At 40.6% G+C, this 15,159-nt stretch overlaps 1 protein-coding gene across 5 annotated transcripts in view; it reads right to left on the bottom strand.

Annotated features, from left to right (window-relative positions):
• Positions 1 to 15,159, bottom strand: part of slmapa (sarcolemma associated protein a) — an 82,241-nt gene that overhangs the window by 6,805 nt on the left and 60,277 nt on the right. For 3 of the 5 annotated variants that reach the window (XM_085353377.1, XM_085353373.1, XM_085353374.1), the window contains 11 exons: positions 14,556 to 14,615; positions 14,341 to 14,412; positions 13,991 to 14,071; positions 13,529 to 13,588; positions 12,635 to 12,760; positions 12,328 to 12,402; positions 12,133 to 12,233; positions 10,276 to 10,480; positions 10,064 to 10,181; positions 7,197 to 7,368; positions 6,140 to 6,274 (listed from right to left, as the gene is read on the bottom strand). In XM_085353377.1, coding sequence (XP_085209503.1) covers positions 6,140 to 6,274; positions 7,197 to 7,368; positions 10,064 to 10,181; positions 10,276 to 10,480; positions 12,133 to 12,233; positions 12,328 to 12,402; positions 12,635 to 12,760; positions 13,529 to 13,588; positions 13,991 to 14,071; positions 14,341 to 14,412; positions 14,556 to 14,615 — 1,205 coding nt within the window. Of the gene's footprint in view, positions 1 to 4,299; positions 4,388 to 6,139; positions 6,275 to 7,196; positions 7,369 to 10,063; positions 10,182 to 10,275; positions 10,481 to 12,132; positions 12,234 to 12,327; positions 12,403 to 12,634; positions 12,761 to 13,528; positions 13,589 to 13,990; positions 14,072 to 14,340; positions 14,413 to 14,555; positions 14,616 to 15,159 lie in introns of all 5 variants that reach the window. The other 2 variants (XM_085353372.1, XM_085353375.1) reach the window with 1 other exon arrangement.

The following is a 15,159-nucleotide window of genomic DNA, read 5'->3' as shown; positions in this document are numbered from 1 at the left end:
GTCCAATGGCCACTCTTTCAATGAGGATGTGCACATCCGGGACAGGGAGGAACGCTGAGGTTTGAGTGGTGGGAAAAGAGGACATTTTTTGGTGATCTAAAAAAAGTGATTGCAGCCACTCCAACCACAGCTGGAGTACCATTCAGAATGGCACTCATGGCCATTGATCAATTAACTGAACTCGCAGCTGGTTGTTAGTCAGTGGTGCTAGTTTTGGTCATTATCCAAATGTACTGTTTATAAGGTTGGGTAAAGCTACAGTTAACAGAGAGTGAAGAAATCCTCCGATTTAGTGAAAAAATATTTCTCACTCTGAAAACACAACGTCCAGATGAACAGATTTAAGGAGTCACCTTGTGTCGAACCTACACGCGTCGAGCGAGGGTTGGTGTGATGGAAAAACTGAGGGGCACTGCAAGCTCACATGTCAGTTACAGAGTAGACACGCCCTGTTTTATAACACCCTTTTGACTCCAATTGTACCATCATTTATAAAATAAACATGGTGTTCCATTTAATAATGTGTTTACTGAGGTAGATCAAGTGAGCTGAAGGGTGATTTCTTCTAGACACCCGGGCATCCCTTTACAGCCAAAGGAGTCTCCCCCTGCTGGTCATTAGAAAGAGTACAGGTTTATTGCACTTCCATACTGTATTTAAAGACCTGGAAGCTAGGTGCCTCTTTTATGTCAAGTCTACAATAAGAAGCCTTGTCTACCCGTTTTTTTCCCTGCTACGATAGGTCAAACACCGCTGCTGTGAAGAGCATGAAGCATATGTACAAGGCTCCCTTTAAATGGAGGGTCTGTGGGTGGAGGGAGCCCCAAGAGCGTGTTAATGTTAGCTGCAGTGCTGCACACATTACTGAAGCACTTGGAACACAGGAACACCTATGCACGGCTCCTCTTTGTAGACTACAGCTCGGCTTTTAATACCATCCGGCCATACAAACTCCGTCCCAAACTCCACCAACTGGGACTTAACTCTTCTCTGTGCAACTGGATTGTGGACTTCCTCACTAACCGTAGACAGAGTGTCAGAGTGGGTAAGAACACCTCTTCCACCCTTGTGGTCAACACCGGTGCCCCTCAGGGGTGTGTTCTGAGCCCTCTGCTATACACTCTCTTCACCCATGACTGTATTTCCTCCTGCGCGTCCAATCTCATTGTTAAGTTTGCAGATGACACCACAGTGCTCGGACTTATATCCAACAATGATGAGACAAACTATAGGACAGAGGTGCAACAACTAGTCATGGTGCCACGACAATAACTTGGTCTTAAACACCAAAAAGACCAAGGAGATCATTGTAGATTTCCGGAAGAGGGGTCATAACAACCATCTGCCTCTCTTCATTGGCAGTGAGGCGGTGGAGAGGGTGAGCAGTTTTAAATTCTTGGGGGTAACTGTGACCGAGGACCTGTCCTGGGGCAACCATATCACCTCAGTTGTACGGAAGGCCCAACAGCGCCTCTTAGGGATGGGTATTGATAAGATTTTAACGATTCCGATTCCATTTTCGATTCTGTTTAACGATTCGATTCCTTATCGATTCTCTTATCGATTCGTTTTTTAAAAAAAGGAGAACACTAAAGTCGATTAGCTTAGAACTGTGTTTTATATCTTCTCTTTGAACAAGATAGAAATTTAGGAGTAACATGGCCTTACAAACCCAACAGTGAGATCTTAAGAGATCCAGCCTACGGCTCTTCAATGGGGTGTCACAGGGTCCCCAGGAAAAAAAATGTATATGTAAAATAATAAAATAAATATTCTCCTGTAGCAATAACAAAGTTTAACATAAATTATTCTGTAGCAATTACACAAGAATATCCAGTAATGTCCTGCCTACAATTAAACACATTCACTTACCAAAGTGAAATCGGGGGCATCTGCTGTGGCAAATGGGTGCAAGCCTTTGACCACAAACTTAGACACTGCTCGGTGACATTCGTCTATCCTGGCCTGAAAGGAGATGCTACCGGTAGACTGCAGCGAGAACTGCCAGCATCTGAGCCAGCCAGACTCTGTCTCTCTCATCATGGTTATCTAAATGCAACGCACAGTAATAGCAGGTTTTGTAATAAGGTAAATCGCGCTAACATAATGTGCAATGCTAATTGATTAGTTACCTGCAGTATTAACGGGAGAGGACGTGGAAACGCTACCGCTGCTGCTGGGTTGAGCTTCGCTAGTCCGGAGCGGATCAAAAACACGACATTCGTTGAACGCAATCGCGTGTTTTTTGAGCAAATGCTTTTGCATGTTCGTAGTGTTTCCTCCCTTTGATGAAATCTCTACTTTGCAAGTATTGCACGTTGCCCTGTTGTCATCCTTTCTCATAAAGTGTAACCAAACTTTTGAGCGTTTGTGCCGCTCAGGCGCCGTATTTCCTACTGGGTAAAAGACGCTACTCAACGTGATGACGTCATTCGGGGCGACTGGAATCGATAAGGGAATCGTTATAAAAGTGGCAAACGATTCCAAGGAATTGAAACAGTGGGAACCGGTTCTCAACAAGAACCGGTTTTCGATACCCATCCCTAGCGCCTCTACTACCTGAGGGGACTGCGGAGCGCACACATTCCCAGATCTCTGATGTTGAACTTCTACAACTGTGCCATCAGCAGCGTTCTGACGTATGGATTTCTAGTGTGGTTCCCCAGCTGCACCAAGGCCGATCAGCAAGCACTCCAGCGGGTGGTGAAAGAAGCTGGCAGAATTATTGGAACAAGTCTGCCAGAGATCAGTAATATCTTCCCCACTCGCTGTCTGAGGAGGGTGCACAGTATCCTGCGGGACCAACATCACCCTGCGCGCCACCTTTTCCATCTGCTGCCCTCAGGGAGAAGGTACAGGTCTATACAGGCCAGAACATCCAGACTGGCCAACAGCCTGTATCCACAGGCTGTGAGGCTCCTGAACTCTCTGCCCCCCTCTCACGGACAATAACCATATCCAACTTCTTAATAGCAATGAACTGGTCTGCATTGGTGCATCATATCTTTATTCTCTTCCCCCTCCTGCCCCCCCCCTCTCTTTCTTAAATAGATAACTATCATATCTGATATCATATCTCACAGTACAATAATATTGAATGGGTTGCATTGTTGTATTTTGTCATGTTTCTCAGGTCTTTGTCTGAATTTCTACGAACATTATTGCTAAGGATTGTCTTATTGCATTGGAGTCACACTGGGTTAAATATGTACACTTGGGTTTTAAGGGGTATTTATTATTTTCTTCTTTTTTTTGGGTTGTATGGAAGCCCCAAACGCAATTTCATTGTTCTCGACAATGACAATAAATAAATAAATACTAAATAAATAAATACTAAATACTGCAGCAGAACAGAAGCAGAAGTGAGACTGACTGGCAGACGAACAGGCAGACTGACAGCCATGCAGTTAGTGGTTCTCATATCAGAAGACGAGGGACCAGACGCCGTGATGATGATGATGATGATGATGGCTAAGATGATCCTTAGTCTTAAATGGAAGTTTAGGAGGTGAAGAGAGCGATCTGGTGATCAGAATTCAGAGTTCAACAGCTGGGTTACCTTTATGTATCATCACCCTGCACCGCAACACATCATCATCCTGAGCTGTTAGCATTCAAATGGTGAAAGATGTCGTTTAGGAATATTTGGATGCTTGCCAGTAATAACCTGCTCCTTACACTTACATTCCCTCCTTATTTAGGTTAATTTGTGACTGAATTTATGACCATTAAAAAAAAAGTGTGGACATATGGGGAAAAAAAGGGAATGCACTTCTGGTAGCTTGTTTGGAAGGAGAGACTGACCTACAAATTTGCCTCATATCAGGTACAGAAAGTGTTCCAACTTTTTGTTTATGAGGGGCTGCCAAACAAAAAACAATTGAATTAAAGTGGGCGGAGCTAAAACAGCAGGATTCACACTTAGGTTCTGCATTAAGGCCCAGTATAAGAAAATCATGAGTCATGCAATGCTTCTCTATTAGACTTAAAGAATTGTAATAATATATTTATGTGTTGGACACGTTTACAGGAGCTTTCACTTTCAACAGCAATGCCTGTAGTTCTTATTTTCAAAAATAATCAGCTCTCACGGCGGAAACCTGTGTTGAGCTCAGAGGGAGATTTCTTTTCAATTTCAGCACGTCAGTTTTCCAGCTGAAACTCATGACCCTGAATTCATCACAGATCAGAACGACCCTTTCGCCTCTGACACCTTCCAGTGATGACAAACAGATAGACGCATCAGAGACAGACAGACAGGACGGCAGAGAGATAGACTGATGTCATGTCGGTGTGTACCTTTCTACCACAACTGGCCGAAACACCAGTAGAGCAGAGCCAGGACAAGGCCCATGAATATGGCTTGGACAGGCTGCAATATGGATGGCTAAAAAGGAGAGGGGTTGGAGGGGGAGAGTGGATAAGAAGAAATCAGCCAGCAAATCAACCAAAACCAACATGGAGGATGGAGCAGCTACAGCAAGGGGGGAGGGAAGAAAGGGAGAGAGGGGGTTTGGGTTTGTATCCAATCAGCCGTTTTCTACAAAGCAGCACCAACATTTCTACACATTCAGCAGCCACATTCACAATCACCACGGAGGAGCAGCCATCCGTCACCAGGCTCTTTTAAAACAGCAACACTTTTCTGCAGCAGGAACAGATCTCCTCCAGCTGCCGTCTGTCAGCTGGTTTCAATCTGATCTTTACAGCACGACGGACACCGGTTCATACAAAGAAGCCTAACAGAAATGCACTGAGTGAAGAGAGGGTAACTCTAGTTTTTTTATAATCAGGTTCTTATTTGCTCCATTGCTATCAGTGCTAATTAATGCAAACAGTGGTTAATGAGATCTGGGAACACAGTGAAATGAGATACAAATACTTTTGTCTAGAAAATCTTTTGTAACCCTGATGGACATTTCCAAAAACACTTTTAGCTCACATCAGTGCCATTCATCTTTCCTTCCAAATAAATCAATCAAATCTGGAGTTTTGTTTTAATCTGCCTAGTTGAATAAAAAATGATTTCTATCTGGAGATATCTCAAATGAAACTTCACTCATCCTGCATTTTAGTCTCCACAAAAGAATTAAACTGGTCTTGGACAAGCCCCCAATTATGTTACAACCCAGTTTATAAGCATCATTAGATCAATAGTTAACCTAATTTAGGATGGCAAGGTCCAGCAAAAAGTAGTGGAAGACCTTCCAAACCAATCGTCACATTCCATTATCCACACTGTATCAGCTACAGACCACTAGCAGTTTAGTCCATGCAACACCCAAAGACGATGCACTGTGAGGATAATGAGAATTGGAGAAGACCATGAAAGAAAAGTGGGACAGGAGAGAATCAGTTCACTTAACATACAGCAATGGTGGATTTATTTATTTATTTTTTTATAATAGATATCAATTGTAGACTTTGTATCAAAAAATACATAAAATAAAAAAACAGAAACAATGAGACTTTCTAGTGTGGCCTTCGTGTTCCCAGATCTCAGATATTGCAACATTATTATTACCAAAAAAACTAAAAAAGCAAAATTACAAGGTTGTAATGAAGAGAAATTGGCCTTTAGATATATCGTGTTTTAAGAGCTGAGGGAGGAGGAAAGGAAGAAAAGAAGGGGGGTGGGGGTACAGAGTAGGCTGCTCCGCCTCACTGATTTTCTGATTAATGTTTCCAAGAGTTTTTATCCATCAGCTTATTTATCAGAACAGGATATAAACCAGGAGAGACGGTGAGGTCACATGTCACCTTGGCTAGAGGAGTCAGTTTAAAAAAACAAAACAAAAAAACACAACTGCTTTGAATGTGTTCACAGAGCTGCATGAATTCAGTTAAAAATCACAATTTAAATGTTATTTTGTTACCTCACCAGTTATTATTTGGCATTATGAGCATTTCTACTTTCAACAAAGATGTTATTGGCCATTAGACAACACTAACGCTGTGTGACATTTCTCACAGGTCAGGATAAAAATGCAGCTTCACCTGCATAAAAAGCAACCTTAAAGCAAAAATAAATTATGGTAAAACTTAAAGCTGAGCAAACATAGATTACAAAAAAACAGTCCAAGCACAAGTCTGTGTTTTTTATCATAAAGGAACAAAGAGTGTTGGTGTGGGCACTCACAGAGCTGGACTTGTCCTGCAGCAGCTTGAGGCTGCTCCTGCACTGCTCCAGCTCCTGGTGGATGTTCAGCTTCTCCTGCTCTGTTCTCTCATAACACTGACGGAGATCAGATAGCTGGGACTGTGTGTCTTCATACTGCAGAGACAGACAGACAGACAGACAGACAGACAGACAGACAGACAGACAGACAGACAGACAGACAGACACACACACACACACACACACACACACAGGCCACTGTTATTTCTATGACCACTGTCATTTCTATGTCCATTTGCATAAAGGGTTCACTTCCAGGTAAAGTTAACCTCTTTGGGATATCCCTTTCTCCTTGTGACATCATACAGATCCAAGAATAGAAAAAAACTGCCAGAAAAGAATAACAGGCTCCTTTAAAACTGATGGAGAATCCACCAAGTGCCACATTTACAAAAGCTCACTAGCTGCTGTTACCAATAACTCAGTCGACAAACACTGGACTTTTTATACAACTATCTGACAAACACTATTGACCTGCTGAGTTATTATCATTTTGCTAATGCATTTTGGTAATGCCGAGATTGATGTTTTTCCTTCATTTTTTACAACTTTCAATTACCCAAAGCAAACATATAATCAATAAATCACCAACTTGTCAATTAATGTCACTTGATGTGCTCCACTGAACAGATACTGACTGCAGCTTGCTTGTGTAGCTGTTTGTCTATCTTAAAGTTCTTTTTAGCTGAAACCTTTTTGGGGGGTTTAAATAAAAGAGCTCAAAAATTCATTCAGGCTGCTGCTTGTATGCATTTCCCCCACTGTGGAGATTTTGGTACATTTTATTTTATTTCTCTGAGAACCCCAGTGTGGTTTCCTCTCTTTATTCACATCTGCCTTAGGCATCTGCTCAACCACCTTCACTCATGCTGACTTAAGTCTCTCTGGATTTATCAAAAGACTCATTGATCCATTTCCAACTTTTATTTTTCATCTCTTCCATTTGTTCTGTTGTTTCTCACCTGGCGTTTTCTGTGTTTTATTTTTATTTTTCTTAAATCCCATTCTGTGTGCGTACCTCTTTCTGCAGTGTGTGTGTGTGGGCCTGGGCCTGGTCCAGCTGGCTCTTTAGCCTGCTCGCGTCCTGCAGGTGCTGATTCTCCAGAGAACCCAGTTTGTCCTGCAAAACCTCCTCCCTCTTCTCCAGAGACTCCAGACTGCTGCTGAGGACCAGACTCTTCTCCCTGGTGCTGCAAACACACCAAATCACACCTCGACTCAGTAATCACTCCACTACGTTTCTCAACAATGTTAGAAACTCTCGAAGGATTTGCGATGCTGTGACCTTATTGAAGACTTATGAGACTCATTTCAGGCTCCTTTTTTTTTTTTTTACTGTACTCTGGAGTAATTTATACTTGCCTTGGCGCAGGCCCTCAATTTATCCGGTCTGAAACAAGCTGTTTTAGCTTCTCTCTATTTAGACTAGCTTTTTTCCCCCATAATTGGCTGTGTCTTATAGACAAATGATTTAAACACCCTTTGCGGGGCTTCTGTGGTCACAATTAAAGCTGTGATTTTATTAGTATCATGTAGATCCAATGGTAGTAAAAAAGTGCACCTCTGTAGGAATACTGAGAGAGATTACTTTGTACTCTGTCCAGACGCCATTATAAAACAAAAAATATATAAATCATTGTGTGTAACTGGGATACCTTACACATGATGTACAACATTTTTAAAAATAATTTTAGCAAAAAAAGGCACAAACATTGCATTTCCCTTTTTTATTATGAAGAGTGAGACTTAATGTTAACAAATAGTCGTGTCTTCTCAATAGTCATGTGTTCACCATCACTGCTGGTAAACAGATGAGTGCCTGGTTCATACAAATGACCAAACTGTATGCTTTCTCTGTGTCTGGCTTCCTGTCCTGCTTATCTGCACTATGCAGCTTGGTGCACCATCCATCAAAAATAGACTAGGGGTATGTTTTTGGCCAAGTCCTCAGTGTGTCTCGGCACTGACTGACCTCATCCATCTTACAAATGCATTATGATATGGAAAATTATGTGCTGACGGGAATTCTTTTATTGACAGCGAAGATTTTGATCTGATAGAACATTTTACTGGAATTTATACTGGTAAATTCCTTTTGACGTAGCTCTCCAATATAATTTTCTGCTTATAGAGCTACATGCAACATAAACTGGAACATGGAGTTTATACATGTGTTTATAGTTTTGAAAACCTTCTGTCCAACATGTGGATCAAATCCTTCGACTGGTACTGTAAACAGTGATTTCTGTATTTAGCTTGTTTATGTAAATGCTGCAACAAAATGTCACAACATTAAAAAAACACTCTGACTTGTTTCCCTAAATGTCATCAGAAAGAGTTCAAATGCAGAAATTGATCCACAAACAGCAAAATCAAACTTTGGAAATGCTGACAACTCTCATTAGTGAGATCTCTTTAAAGTGGTTTTCAGTCTTCTCCTGGGATTTGATAACTTTAAAACACAGGAGAAAAAAAATGCTTGATTACTTCTGAGTGCAACTGTAGTTAAAATATATGTCGAGCTTGCAATTACAAACATAACTACACTAGACCTTAATAAAAAAGTAAGCCAACAAAGTAGTCCCAAATACTGCAGTTCCTCTAACAGCCACTTGAGGCTGGTTCCAAAAGGGATTTCCAACTTTAGAGCAGAAATAAACCTGTTTACAGGCTGGTACAAAACATGGTTCTGACTCTACAGGTCATTTATCTTCCATAACAACTAAATAAATCTAAATAAATTCCTTTTTAAACTTTAAAGTTACAGTGTGTAAGATTTCAAAGCTAGTTGTCCATAGATTTCAGTCAGTTCAAATTGTTTGCTTACTCCTCCCAAATCAACCGGATCATTCCTGCTGAGGTGGCTGTTGTAGGAATAATGTGATTCATTCAGTCAAAAGATCAAAAAAACATTTATATTAGATTAGCCCATAATGGATGTTTACTGTTTGTTTACAAGAAAACGTTTTTTGTACATTCGACCTGAACTTTTTTGAATAATATCAACAACAGTAATAAACCAGGAAATACAAAACAGATGGGTGTGTAACTATCTTGCAGTATCCTATTTTTTTATCCTTTGAATTACCTCAAAAGCTCTGACCACCTTTCATCTGTAGTGAGTGTACTCAGACAGCAAAGTGACTCCGAACTGGATCCAGCTTGGAGGTTTTTGCTATCTGGGTAGGCTGTCAGTTCACTGTTTACCTCAGCTGTCAATATGCCGGATAAGAATCGTCCATGTCCAAAGTGCATTCATCTCTTTGTAGAAAGTCAAAAGATGTGTACAGTTTATTGTAAACTAGTAAAAAAAAAAAAATTGTAGCTGAAGCGCAGATAAAATCCTGCTGAGGACGTGGTTGTGGTGAGAACATGCAGCAGTGTTTTCTCTCAGTGGAGAACAAATCTGGCAGATAGTCTCAGTGAGCTGTCAGTCAGCTGTCATCTCCTCGTCTTTCTCTGCCTGAATCAGCTGGACACCATGTTTCCTTCTGTCAGTCTCGCCCTCAGCCTGCCCTTTAATGCTGAATCCAAACTCTGAACCTGATCTGTCGACTTGGCACTGCTCCCGAGAGCCGTCCTGGGCCAGAATTCATCAACTCGATCACGCCTGTCAAAAGACTTTAACGTCCACCTAACAAAGTTTGATATGTTCCAGGTTTCGAGACTCTCAGCTTGAGATCCAGTTAAGAGAATATAAGTTTCAAAGTGGTGTTTATTTAGTAACGCTATATTCAAAATGGTTTATAGCTGTGTGGATCTTTTTTTGACAAATAATTAAATGTGATCTTGTATAATTCTGACAGCACTGCAGTATAGTAAAATAAATAAAATAAAATAAAACAGTGGATTCAGATAAAAAAATTTAAAGCAATGTGTGTGTACCTGCTCAGCTCAGCCTCCAGGCGGTGCAGTTTTTCTGTGAGTGTTTTCCTCTCAGCTCTCAGGCCATCACAGTCGTGCTGCAAACACGTACACCGCTGGTGCAATGCAGTGCACTCCACTGTGGCAGCGAGACAGAGGATGCACAGTTATGATTAGTAGTGATTCAAAGACATGAACAGACAGCCTCAGACAAACATGCAGGCAGTGCTCACCCTGCAGCTCGCTGGCAGCAGTCTGCTGCTGTTCCTGCTGCGTGAAGGCCTCCTGCAGCCGGGCGATCTCCTCCTCGTATTTGGCGGCTGTGTTCCTCCAGTGCTCTAGCTCGGAGCGCACACTGACCAGGTCTGCCTGCAGGACAGTGATCTCACGCTCCCGCTCCGCCGTGGCCGCCTCCATAGCGTGTCGCAGGACAAGAATCTGAGAGCAAAAACACAATCGGTGGTTCGGTCACTTTCTCATGAGACTACAATTTGGTGCAAACTGACAAACAGGGAGGCTTTTTGCATAACGAAGAATGAGTGACAGAGACTCCAGGGTTCCTGACTCATTTAAACAAACAAACAAATCCTTATAATGTTTTTTATAAACTTAGAAAGGACTATGAGCGAACAATGTCACATTGTTTACTATTTGTCATTTTTAAAACAAGAATGTCTAGTTACAATTTCATTTTTATTAGTTTCAATGTTTGTTATTATTACAATGATTTCAAAAGAAAATATTTTTAAAAATATTTCCTCAGGCAAGATGTAAGATGTAGGGGTGCAACGATACTTGTATCGATATTGAACAATACAAATTTTTTATTTCTTTTATCAACTTTTCTTCTGACGATGCTGTCTGTGTTGAGCGCTCAGTGGATCTGCGTTCGACTACTCTGCCTAGGCTGCACTGTCGAGCGCAGATCCACTGAGCGCAGCACAAGCTAGCAAGACAAAAATTAAGCTCGTTGCAACATGGCAAATTGAACCTCCCCCACCCTCATTCAGATTTGGCGTTTGGAACTATTTTGGTCTTCATGTGACGTATGACCCTGATGGTAAGCGAGTCATGGACAAAAGTAAAACAGTATGTTGGATGTGCCACGCAATGCTCAATTACATTGGTGGGAACTAGTGCGTTAGCGCAGTTAGCTTGTTAACGTGTTGACGCCGTCCAGCCCCATGCACGGGGCGATCTGCGGTAACTTGTTAACGGAGATTTGCCGCGTTATGGCGTTAATGTCATTTTAACGAGATTAACACTGACAGCACTAGTGGGAACACAACGAATATGACTGCACATTTACACCGACATCATCCTAGTGCAAATTGGAAGCAGACAAAAACAACAAGCACGCATGCTACAAACTTTACCCGAGTCATTTAGACAGCCGTTAGCACCTTATGGGGACCTGATATGTTTAATATGCTGCTGAGAATATACCCCGGAAGAAGAGTATAGTATAGCTTTTATTTTGGAAAGAGCCATTTCTCTGTAATAAACTCTCTTTTCCAAAGATGAGTGATTCCTCAATCAGATAGATTTTTTTTAAATTATTTTGTTGTTTCAGCATTAAATTTAAAAACTGTACTTTTGAGTTAAAATATATATTTATAATTTCAATAAATAACAAATTAAAAAAAAATTTGTATCGGAGTGTGACACCAAAGTATTGAACTGAACCGAACTGAACAGTGAATTTTGTGTATCGTTGCACCCCTAGTAAGATGCACTAAAACCTCCTGAGGACTTGTGTGTTAAAAAAATGTAACCAGACTGAGTAAACCCAAAGACATTCCCTGAATATTTTTAATTGCACACAATGTTGTTTCAGTTTGTTGTCTTATTTCAGTTAATTAAAATTTTCCCTTTTATTAGTTTTAGTTCAGTTTTTTTAGTTAGTTTTTTTTAAGCTGTTATTAGCAATTTCAACTTTTAAAGGGTTATTAATGACCCACTCAAACCCTGGAGTCCATGAAGAGTCTGACATGTTACACATTAGCCAAGAGAGGTTTCAAGACAGAATGGAAGAGAAGTAAGGAAGAGTTATGATGAAGAACTGGAAGCAACAGTAGGTGAAGAGGTACCTCCTCCTGGGCAGAGTAAAGCTCCTCTCTGGTGCTACAGATGGTGCTCTCCCTCTGCTCCCTCAGTGCCTCCATGTCAGCCTGAAGCTTCCCAAGCTGAGCTAAAAACACACAAGCACATAGGAAGTGAGATGTGGCAGCTAAATACTTATTGATACAAATCTATAGTACATATTTTTCTCTGTATTCACTCACTCTGCAAGAACTGGATCTGTTTGGTCGACTCCTCAGTCAGCTGAGAGTTACTCCTCCTCTCCTCCTCCAACAGAGCTGCACACCAAGAGTCACACAGTCATTATGTTTATACCACTGTTCTTTTATATTTTCATGCAACGTATAATTGAAGCGATGCAGGGCAAGAACTGTAATCTCACAAACTCAACAATACTGTAGTAAAAATGTATGAGGTAAACTTTAATTCAAACAAAGTTTGCGAGCTATTAATTATAATTAAAATTCTAATTATAAAATATAATCCACAGCATTGTGAGAACACTGTTACCTTGTAGCTCTAGACATTTCTGCTTGCCGGTGTTGGCTAATTCTTGGGCCTCCAGAAGCTCTCTGTGGAGATGGTGGATGACCTGCTCCGTGTCTCCAGGCTCTAGACCGGCCCGATGTAGCTCATCTAACCACAGACACATACAAAATGTTAAGTACATTATTTATTATTATTATTATTATTATTATTCAATGACAAAGTCAGGGTCTACAAATTATCTGTATTTTTATTCAAAAAACAGGAACTTTCCAGACTTAACTTCTTCACTGTTCAATAAATACATATATGAATAAATGACTGAGCACACGGTGGCAGTGTGGATATCAACTTACTGAACATAACTGACTGGACTATTTTATTCAGTCAGTCAGGAGTGTAGTGGGTGGGGGCGGTGGGGGGTGTCCAGCTGACTAGATAGTAGCTAGTAGATATTTTATTGAAAAGACGGATGAAGTTGCTATGACGTCCTGGTTCAGTTATTCAGATTTACATGTGTATATTAGACATAAGTAAATGCAATCCCAGCTTTAAAAAATGCGCTTATTTAAAATATCGCCTGAGACCACAAACTGCAGGAAATAGTTTACTGAGGTCACAGGTCATGGCAATGAGGCCTTTTTCCCCCACTCATATTTAATACACCTAGACTTCTTATTGCACCCAAAGGCACCCCCTGCTGGCCATTAGCAGGGGTGAGAGTTTAAGGCACTTCAGGCTTCGCTTCATCCGCCTTTTATACAGTCTGTAGACACAAACTCTAAAATGGAAAAAACACCAGGCCCTTCAGGGACCAGCACAGCTGAACATCTTCCTAATGGTCAGTTAAATACAATAATCAAACTGGGCGGCCCGGTGTTTTGGGGTTTATGATCACAGGTGCACGGCCACAGTTACCTTTGAGCAGAGCTACTCTGTTCTGGGGTTCATTCAGCTCTTGGTCGTTCATGTTTCCATCTGAAACACACAAAAACGCGTAAAACTCCTGTGGCTGCTTTAGGATCTATACTCCAGCAGTTTCAAGGCGAATCAGATACTGACATAATAAACTGCTAGAGAGAACAAGCGATTTTAAAAGATACATAACACAAATCTCTTTCAGGCAACTCATTTATGACCCTCAGGAAAAAATCTAAACATTCTCAGTAATTTGTAAAGCTACTCTATGATTAATTAAAGATTGAAGAGCAGACAGTGTGAGACAGAACAGCTAAACTTTAAACAGATGTCAACGCTATTCGAAATTAGGTGGAAAAGAAAAACCTTTCCAGTAAAACTGAGAAAACACAAGACAAATTTTGGAATTGCCAAAATTAGACTTAAACCGATGAGCAAGAATGTATGGGTGTTTTCACTGACCTGACGTGTCGTCACTGCTGCGGTCTTTGCTGGGACTCAGAGTGTCGGACATGTCTGACTCTTTGGCATCCATCTGATTCCCTGTGGACGTACACACGAAAACAAACATGCACATCAGCCAGGACTAACTAAAAAACTACAGTGTAATCACTTGACAGTCAACATTTACTCGTGCCATCAAATTCAAAACCAATAAATTACTTTAATCAGCTGGAACACATGCACAGTGTTCAGGTAGATTTATACTTCTACTTAAATCAAATGTAATTTTGGGATCATTAAAACTGAACATTTAAAAAAAATAAAACAATATCATAAAACCTAATTTCTAACTCTGGTGTGTTCTCTACCTTTGAGTCGATCAGGGCTGGTCAGGATGTCATCTCCCGCCGTCTGGTTGTTCTGTAAGTGGGCGTCCATCACTTCAACAGAAACATCAGGGTGAAAATTTCAGTTCAGGTTTTAAAAAACAGCAATCCATTTAGCTTGCTTTTGTTCATGGATGAATCTATATCAGGACTCAAAAAACAAAAGAAATCCAAAAGAAACTGAGTTATTAACTTACCATCAAAGTTGGCCAGTTTGTGGAGTGAATCACTGACGGTCTTCTTTAGCTCTATGACAGCTGCAGAGAGAAAAAAAAACAGAAAACCAGAAGGAATCAGTTTAAAAAAGTCAGAAAATAAAATCTGACTGCCACCATTATCAGCTGGATTAGCAGTTGGTTAGTAAAAGTGTTAGTATACAAATTCAGAAAAAGTAATGTTTTATTTCAAACTTCTCAAACTGAACAGCTGAATCAGAGATGAATCATTTTAACACAATTATCAGATGACAGGAAAAAACGTGTAAAACACTGAACCAGCTGACAGCTTGAAGTAATTAATCACTACTGCAGTGACATCTCACTTATGTATCCTTACATTCAGTATGATAAATCCAATGACATTTTTGTACAGCAAAAACTAACTGAATTCAAATGTGGAAATAAAGTTAATAAAAAATAAATACTTAATGCAATCGAGACCCTTGAAAAAGCCAAACTACGCTTACCAGCTGTTATTAGCTGTTCACACAATAAATGTGAAATTAAACTACAAAATTAACACAGCTCACTTCAATCAATTCCAAATGACCTTAAAACTAAAGCTTCATCTAAAGTCCTAATC

The sequence above is a fragment of the Diplotaxodon limnothrissa genome, linkage group LG5 (assembly GCF_057381915.1).
Source record: "Diplotaxodon limnothrissa isolate DT_005_m linkage group LG5, D_limnothrissa_male_GT1.1, whole genome shotgun sequence".
NCBI classification, from domain to species: domain Eukaryota; kingdom Metazoa; phylum Chordata; class Actinopteri; order Cichliformes; family Cichlidae; genus Diplotaxodon; species Diplotaxodon limnothrissa.
Note: the sequence above shows the minus strand (reverse complement) of the source record. Positions and strands in the feature narration are given on the sequence as shown.